The 27,889-nt window shown below is 36.9% G+C and overlaps 3 protein-coding genes across 4 annotated transcripts in view; 1 reads left to right on the top strand and 2 right to left on the bottom strand.

Annotated features, from left to right (window-relative positions):
• Positions 1-27,889, bottom strand: part of krz (beta-arrestin protein kurtz) — a 246,672-nt gene that overhangs the window by 173,768 nt on the left and 45,015 nt on the right. The gene's annotated exons all lie outside the window — the stretch shown is intronic.
• LOC141458338 (uncharacterized) overlaps positions 1,179-27,889 on the top strand; it is a 192,291-nt gene continuing 165,580 nt past the window's right edge. Inside the window, exons 1-2 of one of the 2 annotated variants that reach the window (XM_074136192.1) lie at positions 1,179-1,314; positions 1,745-1,849. In XM_074136192.1, the coding sequence (XP_073992293.1) occupies positions 1,288-1,314; positions 1,745-1,849 (132 nt within the window). In that variant the 5' untranslated portion in view covers positions 1,179-1,287. Of the gene's footprint in view, positions 1,370-1,744; positions 1,850-27,889 lie in introns of both variants that reach the window. The other variant, XM_074136194.1, reaches the window with a different exon arrangement.
• On the bottom strand, positions 1,208-25,897 carry LOC141458317 (uncharacterized). Its single transcript, XM_074136122.1, has 4 exons — positions 1,944-25,897; positions 1,638-1,827; positions 1,428-1,570; positions 1,208-1,319 (listed from the first exon to the last, which is right to left on the bottom strand). Exon 1 carries the CDS (start codon positions 4,108-4,110, stop codon positions 2,683-2,685), a length of 1,428 nt encoding a protein of 475 aa, XP_073992223.1. The 5' UTR covers positions 4,111-25,897; the 3' UTR covers positions 1,208-1,319; positions 1,428-1,570; positions 1,638-1,827; positions 1,944-2,682.

Below are 27,889 nucleotides of genomic sequence, written 5' to 3'. Positions count from 1 at the left end.
ACGAGGAGGTGATTGCAGAAACGAATGGCTATTTTTCAGACTTGGACAAATCCTATTATTCGGAAGGGATCAACAAACTAGAGCAGCGTTGGACGAAGTGTATAAGCTTAAAAGGAGACTATGTTGAAAATAAAAAAGGTTTACCCCAAAAAATTAGGTAGTTTTTATTTTTGCACGGACTTTTCAAACGACCCTCGTATATCAAATCAATCTTTGTGAAATAACACTTTAAACGAATAAAATCAATTATATTTAAAAAAAAATAACTATTTTGAAAATTACATTCACATACGTTATGATGCATTTCAGAAATTAGTTCAAAGTTGATCAGTTGTTCTTTTTAAAAGCACTTTACTTGGACAATTTATTAAGCAGTATTCTCATTTTTTGTTTTCTCTTATTTTAAAAAACTAAAACAAAATAAAACTTCAATAAAACACAAGACACTAATTTAAAAAAAAAAACAGTATGGCGTACCTGGAAAGACCAAGAAAAAAGTTGAGGGAAATTACGTCACTAAAATGGTAAAACAAAGGAATTAGTACAAAAATATAATAAAAATAATTTAAGCCAAAAGTTGTCCGAAAAAAAAGAGTAAAATTTAATGTTGAATGATTATTTTGAAATCATTTTAAATGATAGTTTAAAAACTAATGGTAATTACTTGGTGATTTGAGATATTTTTCAGAAAAATAACTTTTTAAAACCATTTATATTAAGTTATTTAAAAAGAAAACATTTTATTAATTTTTTAAAAAAAAAAGGTTTACCTTTTTCAATAATTGAATTGATTCATAATATTGAAGAATTTCATGCTGATCATGAACTCCTAAGCTGTGCCAGTCACAGTTTATCTATGGCGTTGTACCTAATCCGTGTAATGTAAGTACATTTAATATTGAATAATTATTAATATAAATTAAGTAATCACAAAAATGAATACTCACAATTCATAAAATGGATTATGATTAAAACAAATCAAGTGAAATTTTCTTTAATAATAGTTACTTTTGAACTAGAATCATTACTAGAAAAATTAGGTTACTAAGTTTTAAATTCAAGATGGTGATTTTTCAACATTCATAAGATTTGAAGATTTAAATCTAATAATTTTGGAAATTCTAATGTAATAACTAACATAAAAAAAAGTAGAAAATATAACAAATTAATACAATTATAAAAATATAAAACCTGAAATTACGTTACTTACATTTTGATTATAAAACTATGAAGCTGATAGCTGCGATGTCACTTTAAAAAGTCCAAATAATTTTGCTAGACCGTAATATGTTTTACAACGTCTATTTTGAAATGGTAATCTGGAAGATTTGTAATTGGTTAGAAATTATGAATGCTAAAATCATACCTGGTAATTTAAGATTTCTTTTAAGGAACCATTTTGTGTCTAAATTCAACATATTGGATACCAAAAACTTTTTTTAATATAATGTGCATCTTGTAATCCTTTTCTTTTTTTTTTGTGATTGAAAGATGTTAAGTAACTTCACTTGAATATTTTGATAAGAAGTGAAACCTTTATGCTCCCATTTGTAATTAGAAGGAATTTTACCTTGAAAGAAAGAGGATAAAGTAGTAGACTAATAATGATTACTTTAAAATAAAATGTCAATACGTACTTTTAAAAAATAGAGAATTCTGCATAAGCTGAACAGTTATAACTTCTGAAATCTGCTCTTTTTGGAAAATATCCACTGAAATTGTCATCATTCTTTTACTTTTACAGATTTGTGAAATTCAAAGTGTAATCCGCAGCTTGTGTGAAAGTGTCCAGTGCAAGGAAATATGTAAAACGAGAGAAACTACAAACTGCAAAACAACTGTGCTTAAGGTATTATCTACAAACTAGTAGAAGTTTAATCTCGATTTCTATTTTGGAACAGAATTTAACTGATTGTTTGAATTATTCAACATTTATTACTTACCTATTTTACTTCACTAAAGTTTAATGTAATTAAAGAGTAAGAGAAACGACGAGCAATGAGCGATACTTTGTACCAATATTCTAATCTAACCTTTTAACGGTTTTAAGCCATGTGCACTTAAAACAAAACTTTGTATGTACACCTGAGCATTCATCTACTTGAAGTTAATTCATTTCTTGGGTATATTTACGTCAACTAAGGAAACATTTAATTTTCTAAATGTACTTTAACACAATTAATACACATTAAATGCTCTGAAACTGAAACAATGAATAAAAACAAAATGGCACTCCAATTGTGATGATTACTTGAAGTGAACAATATCAAACACAGCCAAGTGAGGTTAGATAGAATTATGGATACTCCCTCCACTTTCGAATATTCGTTTAGAAAAGAGTTAAGCGGGAAATTAAAATGTACATGACCTGCCATCTAGGGAGATCCTTTAAAAAATACTTCTTTCCACAAAATTCAGAGTTAGCAACATATGAAGTTTCATATTATTATAAAGATATTTTATTTCTAGCTAATTTTCTCTCGCAGCCCAAATCGTATGCATTTAGATATATTAAGATGATTTTTCTGGATACAAAAAACTTGTCTGATGAACTCTAAAACAGAATAATTCCTATAATTTTTTGAATATCATTACAACCTTAGATTAGATTAGATTAGACTAGGGTGGCCTCAAGGCCTACGCCACTGCGACCCCTCTGGATCTATTGTGGCTCCCCTCACTTTAAAGTTCACTCTCCAGACCTGTCCTTTTAATCAGACTCTTAATGCTGGAAAGCGACTCTTGGGTAAAGCTCACAGGCCTTGGCTTTTCCTCCCCGAGAAGTAACATCCTTAGCCACACGAGCCCCTCACACTGACACAACACGTGCAGTGCCGTTTCCTCCTCTTCCTGACAGAACCTACATAGGCTATCATCTGCCAGGCCCATGCGATGCATGTGTTTCCTGAGCCTACAGTGGCCAGTTAATAGGCCTACAATCATCCTTATAGCCCCACGGCCTTGACGGATTAATTCTGCAGTCAGCCTCGGCGAATAGCCTTTAATAAACTCCTTCGCCTGTCTCTGCCCAGTGGTGGCAAGCCACCACTCCTGAGACCTACTCTGCACCCATAAGTTAATGGTCGCAGCCTTAACACACTTCGGAACCCCAAAACAGGGCTCCGGGCCAACGAAGCGTCCCGCAGAGCCTTCCCGGGCCAATAAATCTGCCGCTTCGTTTCCTTTATGTCCTGAATGACCAGGTACCCAGACCAGAAAGACCTTATTTTGGTCACTAATTTCCTTCAGGGCACCCAGACAGTCCCAAACCAGCCTTGAGTTGACCTGGTAGGAACTAATTGCCCGTAGAGCAGCCTGACTATCCGAGAAAATTACGACCTTGGAATTAATAATTCCTCGCCCTTTAATCTCGGCAGCACAGAACCTAATTGCAGCTAGCTCAGCCTGAAAAACTGTAGCTAGTTTTCCTAGGCTAACCGAAAAGCTATATTTCGGTTTCGTCCCGTACACTCCCGCTCCCACACCCTCCTCCATCTTGGAGCCATCCGTGTACCATATTGAATCTCCCTCAACTGGGGGTCCTCGTGTCCAAGCCTCCCGGTCCCCAATACAGACTTTGAAAGGCTTGTCGAAGTTATATTTGGGAGTCATAAAATCCGAAGGCAGGCCCAGAATTGGGTCGGCCTCCAGCTCCTCGTACAACTCTTGATACGCTCCTCCATGCCTGACGGTAATGGGAGCTTGTCCTATCATAAGCCTAATGACAACGGCCTTTACAACGCCTTGAATATATATGTGCAAAGGGGGCAAATTTAATAAAACCTCCAAGGCCGCAGTAGGGGAAGTCCTCATGGCACCAGTAACACTCAGGCAAGCCAGCCTTTGAATACCACTTAGTGCTCGGACTCCACCCACCTGCAAGGTTTTCGCCCACCATGCTACCGCCCCATGTGACACCATGGGTCTTATTACACTCTTGTAAATCCAGAGTGTCATCTTAGGGCTCAAACCCCAACTTTTCCCACACAGCATTACAACCTTGCTTTTTACAACAGTAGAGTAATGTAGATTAGTTTTTTTTTTTGTTCTTGTCAACGTTATGTTGTAACTTGAATTTCCATCAACCATTTCTCTCGGTAAAATCTCCATTCGCCTTCTTATTGGGCAGATCCGTTTACCTCATAAAGCCCCATAGTAAAGGTTTTTAGCCTTACTGCCCTCCAGCTACAGTTAATCCTTAAGCTTTTTTTCCCCATCAACACAGTAAACATCTCATCGCAGACATTTTCTGCCCTTATTCGACTCTCCAGCCATGTGAACTTTTTGTGCTTGATATTCGAGAATATCCTGGCTTCAGTACCTCAGAGAGCTGTGCATCTGACGATATGTCCTGGAGTCGTTTCTTCTTCAACAATTCTGGTTCTCTCGACTATTTTATTACAGTGAAGGTGGTGCTGCAGTTAATATTGTCCAGTGAGGCGCCGAAAGCAGGCCATAGCCAAGATTTCGAACATGCCCAGCGGTAGCCGCTTTACGTTTTCCTGCCTCAAGACTCCTAACATGTTCGTTTCATAGTGTCCCAGATAATTTTACTTGAGAGGATTAGTGGCAGGCGGTAGGTTGGTGCTGAACTTCCACGATATTAGGCCAGGCTATATGGTATGCTAGTTCCACTTTAACAAGGAGTTCAAGCTTATTCCTTCCTACATATCAGAGGTTTATGATTCTTCAATTAGGGAATAAAGCAAGCATTACTTAAAAAAAATGTAAAGTAAAGTAATCGCCTATTTTTTCAGGCGGGGCTTAACGTCCAACTACCATTTACTAGGTGTCGTGGACGGAGGTAACTAGCAAACGTACTTTAATATTTCTCAAATTAACCATTAAATAAAATCCAAGGCCAAGACTGGGAATCGAACCCAGTACCTCAATGCATATTAGCTTTGCAGGTCTCGCCTGTTAACCCGCTCGGCTACCGTGGCGCCTAGCAAGCGTTACTATGTTGATACATCGGGTTCTGTCCAGACTGAGTGCAACTACTTCTTTATTCTATATTCAAGGGTAGACATAGAATATAAATTTTATTTCTACAGTAATTCTGATAGATTTTATGTTCATTACATTACATGATAGAGTAAAAGGCCCTGATTTTTGCCATAACAATGCAATGGTTTAAACTACAATGACTCTTTAAGAGACCTACGATAAAATGTGCCTTGCCTATAGTAATTAAGCAGCATTAAATTTGGACAAGTAGCTAAAGATTAAACTTTTTCTGGCTTGGCGTTCCTCCCAACCTGTCATGAACCCATGCTTACTTAAGTGACCAAGAATTGTGCAATTTCACCAAAGAGTTTGAGTCCCAAAGAAACTCCTCAGGGGTCCTCAAACCCTGGCCCAAGCGATCTAAAGTCTCATCGCTCCTTACAACACTCATGAAGACCGGTGCCCATAAAGAAGACCAGTCTTTACTGGATCTAGTTCATGTCCAGGTTTATGGGTCTCCTCAATTCACAGCCTACCTTTCAACCTGGAAGTGAAAATATCAATCTAAAGCCATCTGTACCGGAATAGGAAGTCCCCCAAATTGCCATTGATTAAATTTTTCAATTAGGATTTGGAAATCCAATTTTTTAGTCAAAATAGGAACAAAATTTATTAAAAAAGGAATAAATAAATTTTCCTTACTATATTGTTTAGAGGAGTGCAACAATAATTATAGCCAGTCTATAGTAATGACGTGGAGAACAGTTATAGAACCATCTACTATTACTATCCGTCTATAAAGAGGTCAAGTGTTTGGAAGACCACTTAACATACTAAAAGCCCCCCTTGAATAATGGTTACAGTTGGTAGAAGGTTCTCGACCTCATATCATAGCCATTCTCCAGTCATAGTTATGTTATGTCTGTATGTTACTAAGTATAAGTATCAGGCTGCTGATACCCAACATCATGGATGGATGTAGTTTAAATATAACACGGATAGGGGTAAACAAATTAATCTGACCTTGAGTGGAGGTACTATGCTAGAAGGGCCGAAAGAACTTGAGCTGTTATATAATTATTAACTGCAGGAGAGGAGATTCTGTTCTATTTAAAAAGCAAACAGAAACAAATTAAATTAATGATAGCATTTTTACTGGATTAACTCAGGACAATAAAATTATTATAAAATTTTTGGTAATACAGGGGCGCTAACAATGTTTTGCCCGTTTTGTAATTAATTATAGCTGACTTCTTACTTATTACTAGTTCTAGCTCTTCAGTTCTACAGTCCTTAAAAGGACCAAGGCTTCTATCTAAATGCCATTCTCCTTTATCCTGGGAGATTCATCCTCCACTTCTTTGCAACCTCTGATCCTCTTCCACCTAACCAGTCTATCTATTTAGAAGGAGCGTTCTACTTGAGCTCCTTGTCCTCAATTTCAGCTTTACTGTTAATATCGGTTTGAGACTGCTTTCCATTCTCTCTAGGTGGCTAGCCAATCTCAAAACTTGCTTGTTTTATTTCGCTTCTCCCATAAAAGACTTGCAGTTCTTTTTCTTTGGTGCAATTTCGTCACTAAACGTTCTCACATTATACCGGTACAATGATTATGCGGATATATTCTTTTTCTCCCAATAGAGGAATAATGGGCCTCCAAGGAGGCAAATAGTGGGGAAATTTAAAGACATTCTGCAAGTCCATAACATGTTCATCACGGACAGTCTAGTTCGACATCGACTTGTTCTTTGTCTTCGATCATTTACTGCTTTCAAGTTCTTGCTGGACTACTTAATGAACCAAGTGGTTTATAATTCCGTTTGTCCGTTTGTTTAGCATAGTCATCAAAACACAGAACATAGAATTTCACATTGTGAACAGGTGCCACAGTGGGATTTTCAAAAGTAGCTCCAAAACCATAAGTGCCCGATTTTTCTGGATAGAAGTTTTACAGTATTTGGTTTGTATTTCTTTCGAAAACAGCTTCTACAACTTTATATGCTGATTCACTCTTGTAACATTCATATGAAACACTTTCTCAAGAGAACCTTAAGGCAGTTGTGGGGGGGTGGGAAAGATGGGCTTAAGCTTCCCTCTAAAGCAGGGGTGTCGAAGTGGTGACCCCCGAGGTAATTTCTTGGTGGCCCCACGATGTACTGAAATAAAACAGTAAAAAGTTTTCTATGAAGGAAATAGCGCCTAGGGGAGGATCGAGGCAAAATATCGTACACACAATTCCCACTTTCCGTTTACTACTGAAGACGAGTATACACGTGCCCAAATATACACGTGTCCCCAGGGTCTTTCCTAGGGGCCTGTAGGCTTAGTATAAACACGCTTACTCAGTTCCAGCGACGTTTAGAAACCATATGTCCAGCCACTCTCAGTGGAATTCCAGAATGATTTGGTTATTTTTTAATGACGAAGTAGGAATTCCCAAAATATATTCTTATTTAGGGCGAGAAATATCCAAAAATGTTTGCTGTACAAAGTTTGTGTTATTTTTAGGGTACATTTGTCTATGAAATTAAAATAAAACGGCATACAGATCAAGATTGACTGGATAAACATCTATCTACCTTAATGAAGATTGTCTGTTCTCAGTCTCTGATAATCCAGATATTCGGAAAACTAGAGAAAAATTTTGCAAATGTTTGTGGCCCGCGTAAATCTTGCCTGTTGCACCAAGTTGCCCGTGGTTTTGATTGAGTTTGACACCCATGCTCAAAAGTGTCATTAAAAGTGTAATGCATTTCCTCATTGCCTGCATAATACTTACAGGCATTCCAAATTTTTAGGAAAATCGTTAGATCGAGACATTTTACTGTAAAACTTCTGTCGTTTTAAAAAAATAATATTAAGACCAACTGCTCTAAGAGAAAGATTGGTGGGCTTTTCTTTTTGTTTACATCACTTCTCAGGAAAAATACGATTAAAGGGTAAAGCTTAGATTCTTGGGAGAAATTCTTCCTCAGCTAAAGAGGAAATAGGTCATGTTACTTGAGCTATCCCCAGCAGGTAACATTATCTTTCTGCAACTCGAATTAAAAAAGAAGGGTTAGCTCGGGAGTTTTTACATTAACGTAACATTATTTCTTATTGTTTAAAAGTTACACGTGCCTTTCCAAAGAGATTTAGTATTACGAGAGAAAGTGTTAAGTGAGACGGACATATTAAGTACGAGTTATATGAAAGAAGGAGCTTAATCAAATTAATACGTCACAGTGAACATGAGTGCATAGTTTGTTTAGATTCAAAAGAAGTAAAGTAAGTTTATATGTATCTTTAATGCGAACCATCAGTTGTTTTATGGGATTTAGATTGACATTTCTCTTATTGTATAATATACTCGTGTATATTCTCAAGTTGAAGTATAAGGGTTGATACAATGACAAAATGTACAATAATCATGAAAACATGATGAAAAGCGCGTAATATTTTATTTTTATGTTTCGAAACTAATTTCCATTTATTTACTTTATTTTTTAAGTGGCTAACACTCCTTAATGTTGGGAAGAGAAGAGGAAATGAATTTAAAAAAAATAAAAATAAATTATAACCCTTATGTAAACTACCCTAGCAACAAAAAAAAAAACTTACAAAAACGGACACCAGCATGCGCTGCGTGTGAGGGGTCCCATTCAACAATTACGTATACTGACCTATTTTCATTCTGAATTCTAGTTTTGTGAAGTTTGAATTCGAAGCGCAATATAATAGAATGAAATATTCACCCTTTTATAATATAACTGTCACCAAAGTTTTTAAAACTAACGGTCGTATAATATATAACATGTATCTTCGTATCTCATTTGTACATACGTATAACTTGTACAGGAGTATATTGAGGCCGAATGGAGAGAAATCATACAGATATATGAACGGAAATATTTTTCCAATATGAAACTAAAATAACTGCGTGATTTTCTCTTGATCATAGTCGTACTTCCGTTCAAAACTTTAAAAAAAAAAATCTAATATTTGATAATTGATAATTTTCTCCTCAAACAGGATATGAGTCTCACTTGGCTGCAATATTTTTTTTAAAAATCTTATTTAAACATTAATTATAATTTCAAAAGATGATTTATAATTCCCTTAATTTCCCAGAATACGTCTATATTTTCACTTTTCTTTTCTCCTTTTCCTGGCGGGGGGGAGAGAGAGTGGGATAGAGGACTAAGAGCAGTCTGGAAAAGGGTAAACAAACGTTCTGTGACATTTATGAGATTTTCCACAAACAAGACCCTGAAGGAATAGGTTAGGTTCACTCTCAGGTACCCTCTGTGGTAATATATCCTTTCTTTTTTAGTTTTTTTTTGTCCTGATTAATTATCTTTGCCGTTGCAGGAATGTGGCAACAAGGAAAATGAGATAAATGTGAAAATTTAATGGACCTTATTTTCGCTGTCATTGTTTAAACTGTTGTTGTTTTTCTTTTTCTTTTCTCATGGTTTGAATTTGTTCCCGCTAATTTATTGAATGTTTTGGAGAACTTTTTGGCGCGACAGGAAAGAAAACAAATTTTTGCGTAATGAATCAACAGTTTAAAATTTAATATGTATTTAGAAATGATTCCGGATCGTGTCTGACGTCATAGTTTTGTTTGTTTTTATTTTTTTTGTAAAACGCATTCTAAAAATGACCATAACTTTGACACCTTCATTATTACACATTATAATAAAAATCTACTTCACTTATCACTTAATTTTAATTTTTTTTATACATCTGTGAAGCTAAGAAGTATTGCTGGTTTAGTGGGTTCGATTCCCCCGGTCTAGGCCTTGGATTTTATTTAATGGTTAATATGAAAAATTTATAGTAAAGTATGTTAGGTGGTTATAGGCTAGACCCGCAAAGCTAAGATGTATTGTTGTTGGTTTAGTGGGTTCGATTCCCTTGGTCTAGGCCTTGTATTTTATTTAATGGTTAATATGAGAAATTTATAGTAAAGTATGTTAGGTGGTTATAGGCTAGACCCGCAAAGCTAAGATGTATTGTAGGTTTAGTGGGTTCGATTCCCTTGGTCTAGGCCTTGTATTTTATTTAATGGTTAATATGAGAAATTTATAGTGAAGTATGTTAGGCGATTATAGGCTAGACTCGCAATGCTAAGATGTATTGTTGGTTTAGTGGGTTCGATTCCCTTGGTCTAGGCCTTGGATTTTATTTAATGGTTAATATGAAAAATTTATAGTAAAGTATGTTAGGTGGTTATAGGCTAGACCCGCAAAGCTAAGATGTATTGTTGTTGGTTTAGTGGGTTCGATTCCCTTGGTCTAGGCCTTGTATTTTATTTAATGGTTAATATGAGAAATTTATAGTGAAGTATGTTAGGCGATTATAGGCTAGACTCGCAATGCTAAGATGTATTGTTGGTTAGTGGGTTCGATTCCCTGGTCTAGACCTTGTATTTTATTTGATGGTTAATAAAAGAAATTTATAGTAAAGTATGTTAGGCGGTTATAGGCTAGACCCGCAATGCTAATATGAAAAATTTATAGTAAAGTATGTTAGCCGGTTATAGGCTAGACCCTCAATGCTAAGATGTATTGTTGGTTAGTGGGTTCGATTCCCTGGTCTAGACCTTGTATTTTATTTAATGGTTAATAAAAGAAATTTATAGTAAAGTATGTTAGGCGGTTATAGGCTAGACCCGCAAAGCTAAGATGTATTGTTGGTTAGTGGGTTTGATTCCCCGGTCTCTAGACCTTGTATTTTATTTGATGGTTAATAAAAGAAATTTATAGTAAAGTATGTTAGGCGGTTATAGGCTAGACCCGCAATGCTAATATGAAAAATTTATAGTAAAGTATGTTAGCCGGTTATAGGCTAGACCCTCAATGCTAAGATGTATTGTTGGTTAGTGGGTTCGATTCCCTGGTCTAGACCTTGTATTTTATTTGATGGTTAATAAAAGAAATTTATAGTAAAGTATGTTAGGCGGTTATAGGCTAGACCCGCAATGCTAAGATGTATTGTTGGTTTAGTGGGTTCAATTCCCCTAGCCTAGGCCTTGTATTTTATTTAATGGTTAATATGAGACATTTATAGTTAAGTATGTTTTCTAATCGCCTCCGTCTACGACACCTAATTGGTAGCTGGATGTTAAGCCCCGCCTGAAAAAATAGGGCCATTACTTTTTACTTTACTTTTACTATTAGTATACTTAAGGCTAATTAGGCCTTAATTTGTTCAGCAGAATTTTAGAGATCAAGGGATTTTACGATTTGTTAATGAATGACTAGAAACGATCATTAACTAAAAATTATTTTGGTTTTAAATAAATAAATAAAAATAAAACGAACGAGAAAAGATCATTTTTACGACTCTACATAATTTGTGTTAGTTTTTTTTTTTTCGACTTTTGCCATGTGGTTCGATGGAATTTTCGATTAGCCAACTTCGGTTCCTTCGGTTACAAAGGTTTCGATTGTCCAGCTTTTACTGCAAATTAACTTCTGCATCAATGCCCTTTGATTTGGCCAAAGGTACTGTTAGAGGGCCGGGCCGGTAACCTCACCGTTGTTTTATCTATTGAAGACAATTTTTGTCTTTATTTTTTTTTTTTTCTTGTTTAAAGCTAACATGCCATCGAATCATTGGTGTGAGATATTTGTCACTTTAACAAATTACTTAAACTCTTATACTTGGCCAATAAGCTTTGCACTTAAAATTTAATGGTACATATAAGTAATAAAATGCTTTATATAAATACAGAAAATATCGCAGTTTATGGTTGGCAGAAAACGTGTTGTACGTGACTTGCTGGTGATATCGGTGGGATATCATTGGTAAAAAGCTAGGGTAAGGTTTCATATGAGTTGAAGAAGTTGTTCAAGGATGCGATGAGTTACAATTGAACAAAATCAAGACCAACTAGTCAAGCAAACAGTGTGGAAAGGTTTCCTCCATTACGACATACAGCCTCATGAGGGAGTCCGTAACATACAGACAGACAGACTAAAGCTGTAAAGCGCATACGCTGTAGGGATTCAATAAAAATGGATGTCCAGACTTGCATGAGTCACCTGTCTCTTATACAGCATACAGAGACTGTGTGGTCTAAGTGCGTTGCGCATGTTTTCTATTTGTTGTCCTCCATAACGCGCAGTATGGCCTATCTACGGCTACTAATACTGTAACTTTATTTACACATACACAACTCCTTTTATTATACAGAAATCATACTAATTAGTACTAACACGTAATAGTAGTTACAACAAACATTGTTATCCACATGCAGTATACTGTTCGATTTGTTTACTACCATCAAATCATTTCCCTTATTACGTTTTTGTGGGGGGCAGCCCCTGACTGGTATCTGGCCAACCCTTTATCCAATCTTACCTAATCTAATCAAAGGGCATTTTTTTAAACAATTTTTTTAATTATTATTATTTTTCTCTCTACAAACGAATTATTTTTTACATAACTACTTCTTCTTCTTGCTTGGGGCACTACAGTCCATGAAGGACCTTGGCCGCCTTAATAATATCGTGCTATTCGTCTCTCTCTATTAGGCCGCTCTTCTCCATCTTCTTACGCCCAATTCTTTTAGATCTTGCTCCCACAGTGCAGCCATCTCACCCGGGGCCTCCCTCTCCTTCTAGCCCCTCCTGGATGCCCAAGAAATAGTTTTTTGGCTATTCTTTCCTCCCCCATTCGTTCCAAGTGACCCAACTATCAAATTCGTCCTTGTTTGATAAGGCCAACTAGGTCCTGATCAGCATAAAGATCTATGACTTCCTTGTTGGTCCTTATCCTCCATCTATCCCCCTTCCAGAATGGGGCCATATATTCTTCTCAAAAATCTTCCGCTCCCAGACATTAAGAAGACGCTCATCCTCCTTGGTAAGAGCTTTATATAACCTCGCTTTATGCTAATTATCGTGAAAATGAGAAGTATCGATAATTTTATCGGAGTTAGCACACGCATATTTATTACCCCCTCCTGATCAGACTTTCATCCACCATCAGAGGTAGGAACAATCAGTTTGTTGTAGAGAATTCGCCCTTCATTCATGTTCTGTCTGTCTCAGACTACTCATGCTGGCTGTGTCTGTATAGGAGGTTACATGATACGGAGATTTTTGTAAAAAATTGTGAAATAAAAGATGAATGAAACGTAGTACGTATTTCAGCGAAGTGCAAGGGTAATATTTTAGAAGTGTAAAGTTGGAGTTGTTCTTTATACGGAGGTAGGGGCACGGAGGGAATTTATGTAGACCTAACCACAACTGGGGAGTGGGCTACTGACAATAACGAATAATAGTTATTTATTTAACAAGTGTGGAAAGTAGTACTTTTCCTCACGCGAGGCAGGGTTTGCACGCACGAGCGAGCGAAGCGATGCGAGTGCAAGTGCAAATTGCCGAGTGTGAGGAAAATACTTTACACTAGAGTTAAATATTATATTTTTTCTGCAACCATTTATTAACTAATAAAATTAAAAATTTCATTTTACAGTCTACAAAAAGTAATTTATTTATTATAAACATTTATTGTTATATTACAATTATTTACATTACTTACGTATTTACATTACTTATTACATTTTCTGCTGTTTCTTTTATTGATGGAGGAGTGTTTTCTAAACAGGAATCACTAGAATCCATTTTAAATTTCTATAAGGTAACACTATAACCTTTTTAACTGTTATAATTAAAAATATCTAATTATTTATTAAAGTATTATTTTTATTTCTATATTCCTTTCAATTTTTATTTTATTTTTTAATATTCGTTTTTTAATTATTTAGTTACGTTAAATAAGCTTATTAAAGTTTTACAGAAAATATTTATGTTAATAACAAAACTTCTTATATCAAGGAAGCACAATAAAGTTTTTCCACTCACTTGTGCGGAAAGTGACACTAATGGGAATTTCCCCCCACTAGTGTGGGAAGTTGGGCATTACACAGCTGATTTTAATTGAGTAATGAGAACTTCCCTACATGGTTGCAGAAAAATAATTTATTTCAAAGCAAAATTACTTTCCTCACCCCCTCTCTTACCCATCAGCTGTAAGAGGAGGAGGAGTTACAAACTTGAAAATGATAAAATAGGATAGGCGCCACGGTAGCCGAGCGGGTTAAGAGGCGAGACCTGCAAAGCTAATATGCATTGTGGTATTGGGTTCGATTCCCGGTCTTTAGGCCTTGGATTTTATTTAATGGTTAAATGAGAAATTTACAGTAAAGTACGTTTGCTAGTCGCCTCCGTCCACGACACCTAGTAAATGGTAGTTGGACCTTAAGCCCCGCCTGAAAAAAATAGGCAATTACTTTACTTTTAAATGATAAAATGGCAAGTGAGTTGGATACTTTGCTTAGACTTTAAATGGCTGAAAAAAAGCAATAGTTAACGCCCACTTCTACATCTCCAACCAATCAAACAATAACTCTTCAACTAAATATTTATTTCATTTTTGAAATAGTCTAATCTCGCTACATAGAACTCCACCCAAATCTAGACGTGTCATTATAACTCTCTGATTCACATCCAGCCTCGGAGAGCACCCTTCAAATATTTAAATAAAAAATAAATTTACCTAAAAGAAAATTGTAAACCAATCATAGAAATTATTCAGAATAATTTAAAGTTCTTACCCTAGAATAAGCTACTGTAGTCATGGTAATGTGATTTAAAGTAAACTTTAGTAAAACTTCCATCTTTGTTCAGAGCAAGATGACAGTTTGGAGTAAGTTGATAAGAAGTTGTAGGGGGAATTAAACAGATTTAGGTCAAATAGATGGTAGGTTACAACATTTCAAACTACCAAAGAGATTTGTAACAAAATCTAAAAACGCAAGTTCGAAACTTACAGAACAATAAATTGTGATTTAAAAAAAAACAAACGACATTTATGGGTGAAGTTTTTATTGAATATTTAATTGTTCCAATATTTATTTTTGGAAGGGATCGTGACAAAATCTAGTTCCTGGTATTATCTGCCAACAATAATGGATCTGACAGTTGACTAAATCCATTTTTACTTCCGCTCTTGTCAGGCATTATGGGTAACATAGAATATTCTCCCCTTAATCTCCTGTAGTCCACATAAGAAGGAAGTGGAATTGTGATGGTTTCCTAATTTGGAGTTTACATCGGATATGAGGGGGTACCCAAAAAAAACCGGAATTATTTTTTAAAAGCTATTTATTTAAAAATTTTTTACAGAACAACCTTATCCCCTTCAAAATACTCTCCATTACAACTAATACATTTGTCCCACCGGTGCTTCCACTGTTCGAAACATTTTTTGTAGTCATCTTTAGAAATGGCTGACAGCTCCTTCTTCGTTTTTTTCTTGACCTCTTCAATGTTGTCAAATCGGTGACCTTTCATGCCCTTTTTCATGCGTGGAAATAAGAAAAAGTCGCACGGAGCCAGGTCAGGCGAGTAAGGTGCGTGGGGCAGCGGAACCATGCCATTTTTAGCCAAAAACTGTGTAACAGAGATGGCTGTGTGTGCAGGTGCATTGTCGTGGTGGAAGAACCAGTCTCCTGTTTGCCACAAATCGGGTCTTTTTTGGCGAACACTATTGCGCAATCTTTTCAAAACTTCCAAATACAAGGTTTGATTGACGGTCTGACCTGGGGGGACAAACTCTGAATGGACTACGCCTTTGGCATCAAAAAAGCAAATCAGCATTGTTTTGAGTTTGACTTGACTTGACGACATTTTTTTGGTCGGGGTGAAGATGACGTCTTCCATTGGCTCGACTGTTGCTTTGTTTCTGGGTCATAACCATAGCACCATGACTCATCACCAGTAATGACCTTTGACAGAAAGTCTGGATCAGTTTCAAGCTGTTGTTTCAAAGCACGACATGTTTCAACTCGATGTTCTTTTTGATTGTCAGTCAGAACTCGAGGAACAAACTTGGCAGCAACCCTTTTCATCCCCAAATCTTCCGTTAAAATTCGCTGAACCGAGCTCCAAGATAACCCACTACTCTCTGACAGTTGATCAATTGTCTGTCAACGGTCTGTGAACACCAGCTCTCGAATTTTTTCAACATTTTCGTCAATTCGGGCAGTTGATGGACGTCCAGAACGAGGTTTGTCATCAATCGACATGTCGCCATTTTTAAACCGAGTAAACCACTCGTATACTTGAGTTTTTCCCATAGCGTCATCTTTGTAAACTGTTTTCAACATTAAAACACTTTCAGCAGCATTTTTGCCGAGTAGAAAACAAAATTTCAGAGCTGCACGTTGTTCACTAAAACTTGCCATCATAAAAAACGAAAAAAGAACAAAACAGCGCTGGTAAAAACAATCACTGCAGATGAACAGAACAAGGCAGACAACACAGGCAGGACTGAACTGGCAAGGAATTGCGCTATACACGTCTAGCGGCAGAAATGCGTACTACACAAGCTCCATGCGCGGCAACGCAATTCCGGTTATTTTTGGGTACCCCCTCGTATATACACTTTCGATTTAATTACAAATTATTATGGTAGTTTTTGCTTCAATAGAAGTAGAAATGAATACCTGAGTTTCAATTTCCGTCCGTCCTACCGGACAGTTTTATGTCCGGTAGGACGGTTATATAAGGGTTAAAACTGTACAGAAAATGGGTAACATTGAAAAAACACCCAACTTTGACAATTAAAAGATAAAATTCCCAAATTTTCTTTAAAATATAGGGCAAATCCTCCTTTTGTAACTGTTATTTTTTTTTTTTTCTACAACCTAAATCTTATAGATTTTGAGAAAAAAAGTTGCTAAAAAATGGGCAAAAACGGCATTTTCATAAATTGTTCTTGTTCTTATTGTTGTTGTTACCTTTTTTTTTGTAAACAACGGTAGCACCTAAACGCGTGAACCGATTTTCATGAACGAGGTGTCATTCGATTCAGAATTTTATGTAGATATGATTTTTGGGGGTCACGACGGTGTACGGTCGACTGGGAGAGGAGTTAGCCCTATGTATGTGAGGTTCATACTCGTATAAAGGTGTACGTGAACATATCGAGGACCTTCTCCTGTAAATGCCTTAAATTATAGGAAAACTTTAATAGAGGAATTTAATTTTTAGTGTTTATGTTTAATATATAGAAGGCAGTTTATTATTTTATAATAATGGGTTATATTTTTGTTTTGTTTTATGTTATGTGTTCGCCTTTTGTTTTGTTTTGTGGTCTCCTATTGTATAATATTGTATGTAGGTAGATTATAAATTATTTTGCTCCATTAATTTCTTTTAAAATAATTTAAAAGAGGGGTATGTAAATAGTTTGTTTTTTAAGTTTCATCAGAGTATACATTTTTGTTAAAACAACTTTGCAGACGGACACTGTCCATGTAGATGTGTTTTTTTTTAATATCAAATGTATTTGTAGGTAAATATTTATTGATTACTACTTAAATAAACCCAATTATTATTATTATACGTTTTGACTTCCTCTTAACACGAAGGAGTGTTTTTTTTTTTACGAATTTTCTCTGTCCTGTGGTTGTTTTAACTAAACAAGGAAAGTGGGAAAAACCGAATCATATTCCATTAAAAAAAGAAGTTAAAAATGGCGCTAGAATACGAAGTTCGGAGGAAATGCCTTAACCGGAAGTCAGTCTACTTTAATTGAACGGATTTTCCAATTGTTTTCAATTACTTCAACTTTACACGTAAATATTGGCCGTGTTGTTACTTTGGTGTACAAACTTGATGATAATGTTTCAATTAAGTATCTTGAAAAGTGACGTAACAGACAGTCGTTGGAGTCACGATCACTATTTGCTTACGAGTCCTGGTTATATTTATAACCAGTCTAACAATTTCAAAAGGCTTGAGCAATTTCTGTTGGGGAGTTTGTTGTTTCATTTTTAGACTTTGTTAATAATCAAATGTTATTTATAAAAAAAATAAATAAATAGAAAAGTTATATGGAATGTATAAACGAATGTTGAATAAGTAACGGACAGACATGTCCAGACATGTGCGTGGATATATGTACGTAAATCAAAACAAGTCTGGGTGGACGCGTTGAGAGATGTTAGTTCTAAAGACAGCAGCAATACCCTTCCTCGTCTCACTGACACATTTCTAACTTTACAAAGCTAACCTAACCTTGTTTGTTTAATTTAATATTTTTTCCTTTTTTTATAACCACATGAAATTAAAGCGCATGTTTTGCCATGTTAGCCTCAGTCTGTATGCCACAAAAAGAAATCCATTTTATCTTTGTGGAAAGCCACAGGAGAAATAAAAAAAATGTTGTTGCGTAAGTGAAACATTCAAAGGATTTTTTTGGCTCTTCGGCTAATTATATTTTGAGTAAGCCAAGATTAGAATGGTACATGGGGGGAGGATGCTGTGTAGCACAGGCCCTACAGCTATATAAAGGCGTTGACTTCTTGTAGGTTTAGTGAAGAAATTCACACTTTTTTAAACGCCAGTTTTTTTTTTTCTGATTATCTTCTCTTGTCTTATCCCGCTAGATTAAAGGACCCGTTTCTTTCCTTGGGTCAAGTTTGCACGGTAATTGGGAACCAAAAAAAAAGGCTATACCACTGGTATGTTGCCTTTAAACCCTAAATCTGTCACCACTACAGAGCTCAGAAGTTCCAAAAGGAGTAGTGGGGCTATCCCTCGGTACATCTTCCAGGTCATTGATATTGGGCCAGAAGAGAACGAAGTTTTGACCTTGGAGCAAGTAGCCACTTCCCCCTGGATAATTCGAAACCAATAAATTTACTTCGAACATTATATTTTCTAATTAGACCAGTCATTCCTCATTTAAAACTAAAGTAATGCATATTTCTATCAGTCACCCTTCAATACCATTCATCTTTACGATTCTCATCCTCTAATCGCTCGGCAACTGAGGCATCTTCCTTCCAAATACAGAAAGGATGACCTCCATGTTTACACAACTAAATAAAGTTCCTGAACGATCCCACATGAAAGAAGAGCTACTAGCTAGACTGAGAAGCATCTGCCCCCCAAAGACCTTGAAAGGGTTAAGATCGTGCTGGAATGTGAGATAAAGGGAGAGAGAAGAAAAAAACTGCATTCAGAGAAAGAAGACCGTCGAAGACCATTGCTTACTACCCAAATTTACTAAAGAAGAATATTTTGCACCAATTTTAGAACTCCATCCTGGTTGATTAAAATAAATACAATTCATAACAGGATGGAATTTAATTTTAAGAAGGAAAAGTGAAATTATGAAATTTCCCAAGTTGGGACAAAATATCTTCTCTTAAATATACATAATAATGAGAAGGAAAAATTTCTGAACTCCTACTTTGTAGCAAATAAAACATAAAAATGTAATATTGAAAATTGTTGATTACTTCCGTTTACGACTAGTTAGAAGAACTTTTACCGGAAATACACGAATTCACATGATTTGGAGTGAAAACTAATAAAATTGGTTAGAATTATGGGATTTGCTGTGAGACAATAAATTGTTAACTATTATATATTTTCAAGACCTACACTTCTGGGATGAACTCAAATAAACAGTTTCAAGTTATTCCCAACATTTCCTGTACTTGGACCATTTTGAGATTAACAACAAAATTATTATTTCTGTAGTCATAAATTTAGGCACTTTAACCGAATTAAAAAAAGTAAAAAGTAAAGTAATTGCCAATTTTTCCAGGCGAGCTTTACGTCCAACTACCAATTAGGGTGTCGAGGACGGAGGCGACTAGCACACATACTTTACTGTCAATTTCTAATATTAGACATTAAATAAAATTCAAGGCCTAGAGACAGGGAATGGAATCCACTAAACCAACAATACATATTAGCTATGCGGGTCTAGCCTATAACCGCCTAACACACTTTACTATAAAGTTCTCATATTAACAATTAAATAAAATCCAAGGCCTGAGACCGGGGAATCGAACCCACTAAACCAACAATACATCTTAGCTTTGCGGGTCTCGCAATTAATAAATCAATTTAGGCACTTTAACGCGATAATATGGACGATATATGAATATTTTTTTCTAAAGGATAATTTGGTTACTAAACAAAAAATTTAACTCTTTTTCCCCTTACTTTTAAGTACCTATATGCAATATAAATAAGATGGAGCCGTTACATTTCGATCAATAAGTGTAAAAAAAAAAGGTTAAAGGGTACGGAATAACCCCAGTACAGGTTGGGGCATAAATATGTTCCCTCACAGAAACGAGGGAGTCATAAAAGTTTTCAGACCGAAACGGAACTGGCAATAAAATAGGAAGGCAAACAGAGCCTGCATTAGGGAAGGGTATTTATGTGGGTGCATTTTTATTTACGAATAGATGTTAATATTTAAATGTTTAATAAATTCTTTGTTCAATCTTAATAATTAAATTCATAGTTCATAAAAAAAAAATTGTATCGTATAAAGGAGATTCTAGATTGATTAGAATCACGCGGTTTCGCGGAATCACTGCCGTGGAATCACGCAGGAAACATGTGCGGTTTCCTGTAGCACGGACCCCCAGCATAGCCAAAAGAGGTTTCGATATTGTGCGACCCTCTTTTATTTTTCTAGTACAAGAAATCCTCTCTCCTTCTTTCAAGCTCGCAGAGTATTCTTGTTCTGTATTAGAGAGGAGTTTGCATATCATCTATCAGATCTCTGGGGGAGACTTTTCTACCCTCACAAGAGGTCTTCATATCGTGTAACGCAGGGGTCTCAAACTCAATCTACCCGGGGGCCGCTGGAGGTAGAGTCTGGGTGAGTATAGGCCGCATCAGGTTTTCCACGAGAAAAGCTCTTACAAAAACATTCCAGTGTTATCAAATGTCTTTTCATCAAGAGCAACTGAGTATTCACTGAAACATTTTACTTTCTCACACAGCTGAGCATAAATGTCATTTGACAGGTCAGAAATGCGCTCTGCTAGTGTCTGCAGAAAGGCTGATGTTGCTAAACTGACCTTTCTTTTCTGGACAGACAATACTTGCAGCCTGTAATATGTACTTTTTTACAAATTCACCTTCTTTAAATGGCTTTCCTGCTTTAGCAATCATTTCACTAACCACGTAGCTAGAGCTTCGACTGCTGCATAATTCTCTTTGGTTGCTTTCTTAAAGAAATCTTGTTGCCTCAGTAGATAAGTTTTAAGATTAGCAACCCGGTTTGCTCTCTCTCATATCCCTGGTATTTTGCATACTCCTCAGCATGTCTAGTTGTGTAATGACGTTTCAAATTATATTCTTTGTGTACCGCAACTTTCTCTACGCAAATAAGACAGGTCGGGATGCCCCTCTGCTCAACAAAGAAATACTGCACTTCCCACTTTTCCTGAAATTGTCTGTGCTCATCACCAACCTTTCTCTTCACTGCAGGGGCTTTGAAAAAGACATGTTTGGGGCTGTGTAATATATAATTCCACTTGGTGTCACTGTTTCAGTGTTCAGCCGATGCGTCTTTTCGGCTTTTTTTCCGGTCCCGCTGAGCAGCAATTTCCGCGGCCGGCTCCGCTTCTGGGTCCTCCGGGGTAATGGCGCAAGTTCGCAATAAGCCCGGCTGATGTCCCGCTTTCGAGAGCAATATACCCCACCGTGATTGGTAGGTTCATTCAGCTCCGCAAACAACACTGAAAACTGCAATTCGTATCAAACTCGGGCCGCACCCCGTTTAAGTTTAGTTTAGGTTGCTCGAACTATGCACGTGGGCCAGCCCTGAGTAACTTCACTCAGCAACGGTTACATTCTCCTTCTCAAAAACAGGATATTTGTCAGCTTAATTAGCCAAAAGCTTCCTGTATTTCAAACAGAATATGGACCACCCGAGTTATTGTGTTAATGGTAGTAAAAATGAACAAAATCAAGTCACCAGTGCCATTTGTTTCTTTTGTAGGAATAAAAAAAATCCTACCTTAAATGTAAACACTTACTATTTACTTAGGAATTATCGCGCCAATTTGCGTTTTTTTTTTTTTTGTTAACTCACACTAACTCCCCCCATTCGTTAAAAAAAATATGGAGATTTTTATCTGTCTGTCAGTCTGCTCTAGTGTCACGCAAATCCATTGAAATCCTCTTCTTTTTTCTTTTTTTTTAACAGAGAAAAATGGGAATCAGTTTAATCACAGAGTTGGTGCAACACTAAAAACGTGGATCGCCTTTTTTGTTCTGCTGACCTAATTTCTTCGGCCTTATCTATGATGAAAGATAGCTCAAAATCACAGAAATCACAAAAAAAGAAAAAGCTATTTACATTTGACAGTAAATTTTTAAATTAGGCTGAAAGGGGCGAAGCATCAAAGGGGGAATATTCCAAAATTGTGTAATTGAACTACTAATAATCCTTGAATTAAATTTAAGAATAATCACCAGTAATTTCAGCTCATTTTGGTCCATTTCATCACTTTAAAAATTGGATTTTTTAAATTCAAGAAATTTAATAAATGCTTGTTTTTTGCCTGGTCCCCCCTCCCCCACAGAACGCTACCATGGTCTCCTTTTGGTAGAGAAGTCTGAAGAGTATAGTACGAGGGTTGGCTGGAAAAGTAATGCACACATGTCGAGCGCGATCGAAGAGCTTCAAAAAGCGCGCGAGGTGGCTTTTGGAAGTCACATTTCCCCTTATTACGTATGAGCAGTATGAGCTCGCTGCGTTCAGCCAGTGTATTTTTAGACGCCGAAGTATGGACACGTGTACTGATGCTATGTCACTGCGTGCTGTTATCGGACTTTCTTTTGAATATTATGACAGGGGACGAATCATAGGTCCATCAATACGACACCCAGAAGAGAAAAGGCAGAGCACTGAATATCGGACATGCGTCTTCACCTCGGCAGAAAAAGTTCAACATACAACCGTCAGCGAAAAAATTCTTCTGACTGAGTTTTGGGGATGCTCACCAAGTTTATGTGACCTGGATTTTCCTGGATCCAGAGGCAACCAGGAGTAAATTCTTCTCGGTACGTACAGACTCTCAAGAAACCTCCGACGTCGAGTTTGTCATGTTAGAGGCAGCTTGGCACCAATAATCTTGCCACATGAAAACACTCTTCCTCACACCTTGCACGGCGAAACTTGCCAGAGGCTCTGGAAAAAAACTGAAGTTTGAACCAATTCCACACCCTCCTTATTCCCCGGATCTTGCCCCCCTGCGAATTTTATTTGTTTCCTCTACTCAAGAGAGAGACCTCAAGGGTAATTAGTACTCCTCAGACGATGAGGTGAAGGCAGCTGTCAATTCCTGGATTCAAGAAAACTCAAAAGAATCTTCAGTGACGGAATGAAAAAACTTGTTTCACGTTGGGAGAAATGTATGAGCGTTAATAGTGACTACATGGAAAAGTAATACATAATTGTGAAGCTTAAGAATTGTACTTTAGTATACTTTCTGTCCGAACTTAATAACACTTCTCTTTCCCTCTCTCCTAGCATGTGTGCATTACTTTTCAGCCAACCCTTGTAGTTTATGTAGAAATTAGAGTGAAAACAACGATAGAGCTAATTTGAATTTTTGGTCAGTGATTTGAGACGCGATAATAATCAGACCGGTGACCTCTTCTGCCGGCTGTTGACGTAATTTCCGGCACCTTCTTGAAAAATATCTCTTTGTATTGGATGCTTCCACTGGTTCCAAAAAAAAAAAAAAAATTGGATAGGGGATGATACCAAAGCCAAACACACACTACATGCCCTTTCTTTTTTGGGGTGGGTGTTATGCCCTTTGGAAAATGTTGAGGAGGCTCGTCCTTGTCCAAAAATTATCAGAGCTGTTTCCTATTAATGTACGAGATCCACATTTCATTACAAGTCACGATTTTCTCAAAAAAAAAAAACAAAAAACAGATGGTTTATGTTAAGCTAACTTCTAAACGACCATATTTCAACAATTCTTAAACAATTCCACATTATTCTTCACATTGCCATATTAAATCATCCAATGATTCCATAGATCTTTCGAACCCTGAGGAGGGCAATTTCATTATTACTGTTCACCATCTCTGACGCGACTTTCATGGTAATAATTCATGCTAATCGAAGAGTAGTACCCCCCCTGTTGGCCAACCACCTAGTACTCTATTTCTGATTTTACTGGTGCCCAATGTTATCAGAACACACTGCGGAGCGCCTAGATCCGCCCGCCCAAACAGGTAATTTCCGCATTACATAGTCTCTTTCCTTCCGCTGATATTTCCGCGGGGAAAACTGAATATCGAGAATACAGGCATGATTGCAATAATATTGCCAATCACTGGTCAAAGAAATAAAAGATAAAATACGAGTAAGTACGTCACTAAATTTATTTGACGAAAAACTTATTTCCGCTGTACACTAATAAAGGCTAATAGGGCACTAGGTCTTCCTGTATAGGTCCACAATAAGTTCCCAACATATAGAACTATAATATAGTGGTAGCATTGGGATTCTGACATCCGGTATATAACGTGACATTCCTCTACCTCTGTCCACGTGATATACGGCTTATTCACTTTCAAACAAATCTATAGAAATCACTTTCTGTTCCATTGTACCAAAATGCAGCAAAACTTTTAACCGCAACAGCTCTGCCAAAATTGAGATACACACTTTTCCGTCTTAGTTTTAAAAGTCCAACAAGATTAAATATCTTAAACTAACTCATTACGTCATGCACTTACGTCAGCTCTTGTGGTTCTAATTAGAGATTACCCGCATTTTTGAAACATATTTATCTAATTCAAATGCTTACCACAAGTCCTTGTTTTGACCGGAACTGTCCCGTTTTAAAAGCAATATCCCGGCGCCACGGCCAGTTTTATCATTTCCTCCCCTCCTGGTACATTATTTACGGAATGTTAATATAAGCAAAATTTTGAAATATATAATTATAGAATAAATTTGCAGCCTGCCATGCACATCTACCGACGACTATATATTAATGAATGACAGAAGAATGACTTACGATTGACTGAAACGACGGTAAAAACTCACCTGTTAAGTTTTACCTAATTTATTTTTGACGCAATGAAAAATAAAGATTTCTTGTTTTTAAAGAAAAAATCCATGCTAGTGACAAATCACATTTTTTCCTAAATACGTACATCACATGCCTAGTTGTGACTGATTTTTTTTGCGTTTAAGCATGTTGCAATCTGAACATGAGTTTGTTAAGAAGTGATCACTGGCTGGTTGGTTCAAGTTTGGAACCATAACTTTTAGTGGAGTTAGTGTTGTTGTCCAGACACTGTATTGGCTAGGTCATCTGGAGCCATGTCCTGCGCGTTGACGTGTCTAGTCTTTAATTCCTTCATTTATGGTAGTACAGTTAGACTTCCTGCTAACTGGCACATTTGTTCATTCCTAATGAAACCATGGGTGCTCACAAGACACGATGCAGCGGCTTATTCTTGGCAGAGCCCAGCCTTTTGTCCCTTTTGTTCACTCAAGTAGAGAGCTACTATGAAGTACGGGGCATAGTCCAATTGAGAGTTCTGCCGGGAAAAATGCAATCTCCCCAAGATTTCCCAGACGAGGTAGTCAGTCGATCTTGCTGCTAAATAGGAATAACCTGTCGATAACGAGGTGGTTCCATGATAAAAATCTAATTCGGTTGCAATCGGCCTACACTTTAAAAAAAAAAAAAAAAGTTTCCAGGCCTTGCAGTCTAAAATTCTTCGCTCTATAGTGAACGCTCCTTTCTACGTCACCAATCAAAACCATTCACACATTCCTTTCGTCACACAAGTTGCTGAAAACACGATACAGAAAATTCTATCTTAACATTCAATCTGATCACAATCCATCCACTTGTACAACATTTATCTTCCAGACAACACTTCCAGACGTCTTAAAAGACAGTGGCCTCGCGATCTCCTCTCTGATCTCTCTCTGGAGAGAGTCAGTAGAATTTAGAATGTTATTGGAGTGTTACAGCTGGGTGTACGAGGGTCGTTTGAAAAGTCCGTGCAAAGTCAGAGAGATAGCACTACTGGCGCGTATCGAGGTTATGTTTAGTTAGTAGCATCTCTTGGAAGAACACACACCAAGTTTCAGCCAGATCGGTCTATTTCTTTGTGTTTGGCATTCGTTTGAATCGAGGAAGTCGAGTGATTTTCAAAAAATGGACGAAAAAGAATTTCGTGTGTTGATTAAACACTACTTTATGAAAGGCAAAACGCCTCAGGAGACTAAAGAGAAGCTTGATAAACATTATGGTGACTCTGCACCTTCGATTAGAGCAGTTTATAAGTGGTTTCAAAATTGTGGAGTGGCCATATGGGCACAAGTGACGCTGAACGTTCTGCAGGCCCTGTTGAGGTTACTACTCCAGAAATCATTGATAAAATCCATGATATGGTGATGGATGACAGAAGAGTGAAGGTGCGTGAGATTGCTAGTGCTGTGGGCATCGCGAATGAACGGGTACATAATATTTTACATCAACATTTGGACATGACAAAGCTATCCGCAAGATGGTGCCGCGATTGCTCACGTTTGACCAAAAACGAAATCGTGTGAAGTGCTGCAAGGAGGGTTTGCAGCTGTTCCAGAAGAATCCGCAGGACTTTAAGCGTCGTTTCGTCACTGTGGATGAAACATGGATACATCACTACACTCCTGAGACCAAAGAACAATATAAACAATGGGTTTCCAAGGGGGAATCTGCGCCAAAAAAAGGCGAAGACCGTTTCTTCGGCCGGAAAGTTTATGGCGACTGCCTTTTGGGATTCGAAAGGAATAATCCTCATCGACTATTTTATTTAACTAAAAACATAGTTGATGTATTTATTTTCATCTCTTAAAAAACTAAAATTTAAATTAAGTTACTGCTATGAAATGTTGTAAGGGATAAATTTGCATTGAATATACTCGTACATCACGTAGGGCGTCGACAACGGGGAGGACGAATACCTGGAAAGCCCCATGATGTGGTTTTGAACAATAAAATCACCACAAATATGAAATTACCACTCTTCTAAAAATATTTGCGATTTATGATATTCACATAAATATTTTAAACAATATAAAGCTTTTTGTCAATCAATAACTTAGGTAACAAATATAAAAGTACCTCGGCTACAATAGTTGGACAGACAATACCAGCATGTACGTTACATGTATGGACTCGTATTATACGAGGGTCGTTTGAAAAGTCCGTGCAAAAATAAAAACTACTTAATTTTTTGGGGTAAACCTTTTTTATTTTTCAACTTTTAGGCTTATACACTTCGTCCAACGCTGCTCTAGTTTGTTGATCCCTTCCGAATAATAGGATTTGTCCAAGTCTGAAAAATAGCCATTCGTTTCTGCAATCACCTCCTCGTTTGAATAAAATCTTTTTCCCGCCAGCCATTTCTTCATATTGGGGAACAAATAGTAGTCCGAGGGAGCCAAGTCTGGAGAATAGGGAGGATGTGAAACGAGTTGGAACCCTATTTCCATTAATTTTGCGACCACAACTGCTGAGGTGTGAGCTGGTGCGTTGTCGTGATGGAAAAGGACTTTTTTGTGGGCCAATCGTGGGCGTTTTTCTTGCAGCTCGGTTTTCAAACGGTCCAATAACGATGAATAATATGCACCTGTAATAGTTTTACCCTTTTCCAGATAGTCGATGAGGATTATTCCTTGCGAATCCCAAAAGACAGTCGCCATAATCTTTCCGGCCGAAGGAATGGTCTTCGCCTTTTTTTTGGCGCAGATTCCCCCTTGGTAACCCATTGTTTAGATTGTTCTTTGGTCTCAGGAGTGTAGTGATGTATCCATGTTTCATCCACAGTGACGAAACGACGCTTAAAGTCCTGCGGATTCTTCTGGAACAGTTGCAAACCGTCCTTGCAACACTTCACACGATTTCGTTTTTGGTCAAGCGTGAGTAATCGCGGCACCCATCTTGCGGATAGCTTTGTCATGTCCAAATGTTGATGCAAAATATTATGTACCCGTTCATTCGAGATGCCCACAGCACTAGCAATCTCACGCACCTTCACTCTTCTGTCATCCATCACCATATCATGGATTTTATCAATGATTTCTGGAG

This window comes from Rhodnius prolixus, unplaced genomic scaffold (assembly GCF_049639745.1).
Source record: "Rhodnius prolixus isolate KJV_2025 unplaced genomic scaffold, Rpr scaffold_5, whole genome shotgun sequence".
Taxonomy (NCBI): Eukaryota; Metazoa; Arthropoda; class Insecta; order Hemiptera; family Reduviidae; genus Rhodnius; species Rhodnius prolixus.
Note: the sequence above shows the minus strand (reverse complement) of the source record. Positions and strands in the feature narration are given on the sequence as shown.

What these genes read in the sequence shown, in the direction of transcription:
- LOC141458317 (XM_074136122.1), bottom strand. Translation starts at nt 4,110, where the DNA reads ATGGAGATTTTACCGAGAGAAATGGTTGATGGAAATTCAAGTTACAAC.